The 7,415-nt window shown below is 59.3% G+C and overlaps 1 protein-coding gene across 8 annotated transcripts in view; it reads right to left on the reverse strand.

Moving 5' to 3' along the window:
* atp2b1a (ATPase plasma membrane Ca2+ transporting 1a) overlaps positions 1 to 7,415 on the reverse strand; it is an 81,863-nt gene that overhangs the window by 16,982 nt on the left and 57,466 nt on the right. For all 8 annotated transcript variants that reach the window (XM_065021464.1, XM_065021462.1, XM_065021463.1 and 5 more), the window contains one exon: positions 1,836 to 2,050. In XM_065021464.1, the coding sequence (XP_064877536.1) occupies positions 1,836 to 2,050 (215 nt within the window). The remainder of the gene's footprint in view (positions 1 to 1,835; positions 2,051 to 7,415) is intronic.

Raw genomic sequence — 7,415 nt, forward strand, 5'->3', positions numbered from 1 at the left:
ATGTTTTCAAACTTATGGGTAAGTCATGATATACACTATATATATATATATATATATATATAAAGGTATGTTGATACACCTTCAAATTTGTGTATTCTGCTATTTCAGCCACAAATGTTGCTGACAGGTGTATAAAATCGAGCACAGAGCCATGCAATCTCCATAGACAAACATTGACAGTAGAATGGTCTTACTGAAGAGCTCATTGACTTTCAACGTGGCACCGTCATAGGATGCCACCTTTCAGTTCATCAAATTTCTGCCCTGCTAGTGCTGCCCCGGTCAACTGTAAGTGCTGTTATTGTGAAGTGGAAACGTCTAGGAGAAACAACGGCTCAGCCACGAAGTGGTAGGCCACATATGCTCACAGAACGGGAGCGCAGAGTGCTGAAGTGCGTAAAAAGCATCTGTCCTCGGTTGCAACACTCACTACCAAGTTCCAAACTACCTCTGGAAGCAACGTCAGCACAAGAACGGTTAGTCGGGAGCTCCATGAAATGGGTTTCCATGGCTGAGCAGCCGCACACATGCCTAAGGTCACCATGCCCAATGCCAAGCGTTGGCTGGAGTGGTGTAAAGCTTGCCGCCATTGGACTCCGGAGCAGTGGAAATGCGTTCTCTGGAGTGATGAATCACGCTTCACCATCTAGCAGTCCGACGGATTAATCTGGGTTTGGTGAATGCCAGGAGAACGCTACCTGCCCGAATACATAGTGCTAACTGTAAAGTTTGGTGGAGGAAGAATAATGTTCTGGGGCTGTTTTTCATGGTTTGGGCTAGGCCACTTAGTTCCAGTGAAGGGAAATCTTAATGTGACAGCATACAATGACATTCGATATGATTCTGTGCTTCCAACAGTTTGGGGAAGGCCCTTTCCGGTTTCAGCATTACAACAACCCCATGCAAAGCGGGGTCCATACAGAAATGGTTTGTTGAGATCGGTGTGGAAGAACTTAACTGGCCTGCACAAAGCACTGATCGAACACATTTGGGATGAATTGGAATGCCAACTGGGAGACAGACCTAAATCACCCAACATCAGTGCCAGACCTCACTAGCGCTTGTGGCTGAACGGAAGCAAGTCCCCGCAGCAATGTTCCAAAATCTAGTGGAATGCCTTCCCAGAAGAGTAGAGGCTGTTATAGCAGCAAAGGGGGGACCAACTCCATATGAATGCCCATGATTTTGGAATGAGATGTTTGATGAAAAAAAATACAATTTTCTCTAAATAAGCTTGGTCTTCAATACACTGCATTTCAAACAGTCAGGAATAATCTAATGATACCTAAGCTAAATATAAGCCTTCCACAACCATAACACCCACTAATTATTTAATACAAATAGTTAACCTTGCTTTTTTTGCAATAATCACGGCTTTCAAGTCTATGAAATTGCCATTTTTGTAACAAATGTAACCAGAAGGACAGGGTTGCAAGATCGAATCCCTGAGCTGACAAGGTACAAATCTGTCGTTCTGCCCCTGAACAAGTCCGTCATTGTAAATAAGAATATGTTCTTTAACTGTCTTGCCTAGTTAAATAAAGGTAAAAAAATAAATAAATATATATAAATAAATAAAAGAACCATGCATAATGCACATCCACTAATAATGACTAACTTCTTACAACAGGCATTATAGAAACCCAACACAGGTCTCATAAACAATCTCAAGCACAAGCCTACGTGCTAGTGAGTAGCCAGCTAATCTTTATATTTACTCCATATATTCACAGCCCTGACAGACACTCCATATTCAGACAACTACAACCAATAAAATGGCTTATTGTCTGGTATAGTGCTTTTGCCGCAGACCCTGAGGCGGAAGGGGAACCTACTTTGACGGAGTAGGCCAGGGAGATGGTAACGGCCAGGGGAAGACCCTCGGGGACGGCCACCACCAGCACGGTGACGCCGATGATGAAGAACTTGACGAAGAACTGGATGTAGATGGGTGTGCAGTCCTTGTGCCAGGGCAGGCCCTGCACCCAGAAGGTGTCCACCACAAACAACACCACCAGGATGATGACTGTGATGGCAGACATCACCAGGCCTAGAGAGAACACAGTAGTGAGACTCATCACTCTTCATCCACAATATAAATCAACATGAGTTTAATCTTTACACCCATTCTGTTGCCAAAACGTTTACTGTCAACGGAAAATGTTTTGCAACCAAAACTAAAGTTTCTATTGGACAAATTAAGGTACATCCCTCCAAGTTCTTCTGTTAGTTTCCGTTTGGTTCTTAAACAGTTTCCGATGCAAGAGGTAATGAATACACCCCAGGTCTTCCTACTAGACTACAGAGTACTGACCAGAACCTCAGAGAGCGCGACCGCAAGAGAAAGGGGGGAGAGAGAGCGAAACCGCAAAAGAGCGGTGGGAGAGAGGGGATAGAGCGGGGGGGGGGGAGCAAGGGCGAGAGCGAGAAGGAGAGAGAGCGAGAGAGAGAGAGAGCGAGAGAGGGCGAGAGAGCGAGAGAGGGCGAGAGAGAGGGCGCGAGAGAGAGAGAGAGGGCGCGAGAGCGAGAGAGGGGCGCGAGAGAGGCGCGAGAGAGGAGAGAGAGAGAGAGGGCGCGAGAGAGAGAGCGGGCGAGAGAGAGGGGCGAGAGAGAGAGGGCGAGAGAGAGAGGGCGCGCGAGAGAGAGGGCGCGAGAGAGAGAGAGGGCGAGAGAGAGGGCGCGAGAGAGAGCGAGAGAGAGCGAGAGAGAGAGACGGCGAGAGAGAGGGCGAGAGAGAGGGCGCGAGAGGGCGCGAGAGCGAGAGAGGGCGAGAGGGCGAGAGAGGGGGCGCGAGAGAGCGAGAGAGAGGGCGCGCGAGAGCGAGAGAGGGCGCGAGAGAGCGAGAGAGGGCGCGAGAGAGCGAGAGGGCGAGAGAGAGAGAGGGCGCGAGAGAGCGAGAGAGGCGCGAGAGAGCGAGAGAGGGCGAGAGAGAGGGCGAGAGAGCGCGCGAGAGCGAGAGGGCGCGCGAGAGAGAGAGAGGGCGAGAGAGGGCGCGAGAGAGCGAGAGAGGGCGCAGAGAGAGCGAGAGAGGGCGAGAGAGAGCGAGAGAGGGCGCGAGAGAGCGAGAGGGCGCGAGAGAGCGAGAGAGGGCGAGAGGAGACGGGCGCGAGAGAGAGAGCGAGAGGGCGCGAGAGCGAGAGGCGCGCGAGACGGCGCGCGAGAGCGAGACGGCGCGCGAGAGCGAGACGGCGCGCGAGAGCGAGAGGGCGCGCGAGAGAGAGAGACGGCGAGAGAGAGGCGCGCGAGAGAGAGACGGCGCGCGAGAGAGAGACGGCGCGAGAGAGAGAGACGGCGCGCGAGAGAGAGACGGCGCGCGAGAGAGAGACGGCGCGAGAGAGAGAGAGAGACGGGCGCGAGAGAGAGGAGAGAGGCGCGAGAGAGAGAGACGGCGCGCGAGAGAGACGGCGCGCGAGAGAGAGAGACGGCGCGAGAGAGAGCGAGAGAGACGGCGCGCGCGAGAGAGAGCGAGAGAGACGGCGCGCGAGAGAGAGCGAGAGAGACGGCGCGCGAGAGAGAGCGAGAGAGAGGGGCGAGCGAGAGAGAGCGAGAGAGACGGGCGAGAGAGAGAGCGAGAGAGACGGCGCGCAGAGAGAGAGCGAGAGAGACGAGAGAGCGAGAGAGAGGAGACGGCGAGAGAGCGAGAGAGAGGAGACGGCGCGCGAGAGAGAGACGGCGAGAGAGAGGGCGCGAGAGAGCGAGAGAGAGGGCGAGAGAGAGACGGCGCGAGAGAGAGAGGGCGCGAGAGAGAGGGCGCGAGAGAGAGAGAGCGAGAGAGAGACGGCGCGCGAGAGAGAGACGGCGAGAGAGAGGGGCGAGAGAGGGGAGAGGGAGAGAGAGGGCGAGAGAGAGGGGAGAGAGGGCGAGAGAGAGCGAGAGAGAGGGCGCGAGAGAGCGAGAGAGGGCGAGAGAGAGGGCGCGAGAGAGCGAGAGAGGGCGAGAGAGAGGGCGCGAGAGAGCGAGAGAGGGCGAGAGAGAGGGCGCGAGAGAGCGAGAGAGGGCGCGAGAGAGCGAGAGAGGGCGAGAGAGAGGGCGGAGAGAGCGAGAGAGAGAGAGAGGCGAGAGAGAGACGAGCGCGCGAGAGAGGGCGAGAGAGAGCGAGAGAGAGCGAGAGAGGGCGAGAGAGGGCGAGAGAGCGAGAGAGAGCGCGAGAGGGCGAGAGAGAGGGCGAGAGAGAGGGCGCGAGAGAGAGAGCGAGAGGCGCGAGAGAGAGGCGCGCGAGAGCGAGAGCGAGAGCGAGAGGCGAGAGAGAGGGCGCGCGAGAGAGAGACGGCGCGAGAGAGAGAGAGCGAGAGAGAGAGAGCGAGAGAGAGACGGCGCGAGAGAGAGACGGCGCGCGAGAGAGAGGGCGCGAGAGAGAGAGAGCAGAGAGAGAGAGACAGCGAGAGAGAGACGGCGCGCGAGAGAGAGAGGGCGCGAGAGAGCGAGAGAGGCGAGAGGGCGAGAGAGAGCGAGAGAGGGGCGCGAGAGAGCGAGAGAGGGCGAGAGAGAGGGCGAGAGAGAGCGAGAGAGAGGGCGCGAGAGAGCGAGAGAGGGCGAGAGAGAGGGCGCGAGAGAGCGAGAGAGGGCGCGAGAGAGCGAGAGAGAGCGAGAGAGAGAGGGCGAGAGAGAGCGAGAGAGAGGCGAGAGAGAGGGCGAGAGGGCGAGAGAGGGCGAGAGAGAGAGAGGGCGAGAGAGAGAGAGGCGAGAGAGAGACGGCGCGAGAGAGAGAGAGAGGGCGAGAGAGCGAGAGAGGGCGAGAGAGAGCGAGAGAGGGCGAGAGAGAGGGCGCGAGAGGGCGAGAGAGGGCGAGAGAGAGGGCGAGAGAGGGGCAGAGAGAGCGCGAGAGAGGGCGAGAGAGGGGCGAGAGAGGGCGAGAGAGAGGGCGAGAGAGAGCGAGAGAGAGAGGGCGAGAGAGGGCGAGAGAGGGGCGAGAGAGCGAGAGAGAGGGCGAGAGAGAGCGAGAGAGAGGGCGAGAGAGAGCGAGAGAGAGGGCGCGAGAGAGCGAGAGAGAGGGCGAGAGAGAGAGCGAGAGAGAGAGAGAGCGAGAGAGCGCGAGAGAGAGAGAGAGGGCGAGAGAGAGAGAGAGGCGCGAGAGAGCGAGAGAGAGGGGAGAGAGCGAGAGAGAGGGCGAGAGAGAGAGAGAGAGGAGAGAGAGCGCGAGAGAGGGCGCGAGAGCGAGAGAGAGGGCGAGAGAGAGGGCGAGAGAGGGCGAGAGAGAGGGCGAGAGAGGGCGAGAGAGAGGGCGAGAGAGGGCGAGAGAGGGCGAGAGAGAGGGCGCGAGAGAGCGAGAGAGAGGGCGAGAGAGAGCGAGAGAGGGCGAGAGAGAGGGGCGAGAGAGCGAGAGAGAGAGGGAGAGAGAGAGAGAGAGCGAGAGAGAGGGCGAGAGAGCGAGAGAGAGGGCGAGAGAGCGAGAGAGAGGCGCGAGAGAGCGAGAGAGAGAGGGCGCGAGAGAGCGAGAGAGGGCGCGAGAGAGAGAGAGAGAGAGAGAGGGCGAGAGAGGGAGAGAGAGGGCGAGAGAGAGCGAGAGAGAGAGGGCGAGAGAGCGAGAGAGAGGGCGCGAGAGAGAGCGAGAGAGAGGCGCGCGAGAGGGCGAGAGAGGCGCGAGAGAGCGAGAGAGGGGCGCGAGAGCGAGAGAGGGCGCGAGAGAGCGAGAGAGAGAGGCGCGAGAGAGCGAGAGAGAGGGCGCGAGAGAGCGAGAGGGCGCGCGAGAGCGAGAGAGGGCGCGAGAGAGCGAGAGAGGGGCGCGAGAGAGAGAGAGGGCGCGCGAGAGCGAGAGGGGGCGAGAGCGAGAGCGAGAGAGAGGGCGAGAGAGCGAGAGCGAGAGAGGGCGCGCGAGAGCGAGAGGGGCGCGAGAGAGCGAGAGGGCGCGCGAGAGCGAGAGGGCGCGCGAGAGAGGAGAGAGAGCGAGCGAGAGAGAGAGGGCGCGCGAGAGAGAGAGAGGGCGCGCGAGAGCGAGAGAGAGCGAGAGGGCGCGCGAGAGCGAGAGGGGCGAGAGAGCGAGAGGGCGCGAGAGAGAGAGAGCGAGAGGGCGCGAGAGCGAGAGCGAGAGGGCGCGCGAGAGCGAGAGGGCGCGCGAGAGCGAGAGGGCGCGCGAGAGCGAGAGGGCGCGCGAGAGCGAGAGGGCGCGCGAGAGCGAGAGGGCGCGCGAGAGCGAGAGAGAGAGGGCGCGAGAGAGAGGGCGCGCGAGAGAGAGGGCGCGCGAGAGAGAGAGGCGCGCGAGAGAGAGCGAGAGGGCGCGAGAGAGAGAGCGAGAGAGACGGCGCGCGAGAGCGAGAGAGAGACGGCGCAGCGAGAGAGCGAGAGAGGCGCGAGAGAGAGAGCGAGAGAGGACGCGAGAGAGAGGAGACGCGAGAGAGAGCGAGAGAGAGCGAGAGAGAGCGCGAGAGAGAGCGAGAGAGGAGAGAGAGAGAGAGAGAGAGAGAGAGAGCGAGAGAGAGCGGAGCGAGAGAGAGAGGGCGCGAGAGAGAGAGAGAGAGGCGCGAGAGAGAGAGAGAGGAGAGAGAGAGAGAGAGAGAGAGAGGGCGAGAGAGAGAGAGCGGCGAGAGAGAGAGAGAGGGCGAGAGAGAGAGAGAGAGCGCGCGAGAGAGAGAGAGACGGCGCGCGAGAGCGAGAGGGCGAGAGAGAGAGACGAGCGCGAGAGAGAGGGCGAGAGAGCGAGAGACGGCGCGAGAGAGAGAGGAGCGAGAGAGAGAGAGGGCGAGAGAGAGGCGCGAGAGAGAGAGAGGAGCGAGAGAGAGAGAGAGAGAGAGACGAGAGAGGAGAGAGAGGCGGAGAGAGAGAGAGAGGAGCGAGAGAGAGGGCGCGAGAGAGCGAGAGAGAGGGCGCGAGAGAGAGAGAGGGCGAGAGAGGCGCGAGAGAGAGAGAGGGCGCGAGAGAGAGAGAGAGAGGCGAGAGAGAGAGAGAGAGCGAGAGAGAGAGAGAGACGGCAGAGAGAGAGAGAGAGAGACGAGAGAGAGAGAGAGAGAGAGAGGCGAGAGAGAGCGAGAGAGGGCGAGAGAGAGAGAGGCGAGCGAGAGAGAGAGAGAGGGCGAGAGAGAGAGCGAGAGAGAGAGGGAGAGAGCGAGAGAGAGCGAGAGAGAGACGAGCGAGCGAGAGAGAGAGCGAGAGAGAGAGAGAGCGAGAGAGCGAGAGAGAGCGAGAGAGCGGCGAGAGAGACAGCGAGAGAGAGCGAGAGAGAGAGAGAGAGAGAGCGAGACAGCGAGAGAGAGCGAGAGAGACGAGAGAGAGAGCGAGCGAGAGAGAGAGAGACAGCGAGAGAGAGACAGCGAGAGAGACAGAGAGAGAGAGACGGCGAGAGAGAGAGAGAGAGCGAGACGGGAGCGAGAGAGCGAGAGAGAGAGAGAGAGGCGCGAGAGAGAGAGAGAGAGAGGGCGAGAGAGAGAGAGAGAGAGAGAGAGAGAGAGAGAGCGAGAGAGAGAGAGAGAGAGAGAGCGAGA

This window comes from Oncorhynchus nerka, linkage group LG8, assembly GCF_034236695.1.
Source record: "Oncorhynchus nerka isolate Pitt River linkage group LG8, Oner_Uvic_2.0, whole genome shotgun sequence".
NCBI classification, from domain to species: Eukaryota; Metazoa; Chordata; class Actinopteri; order Salmoniformes; family Salmonidae; genus Oncorhynchus; species Oncorhynchus nerka.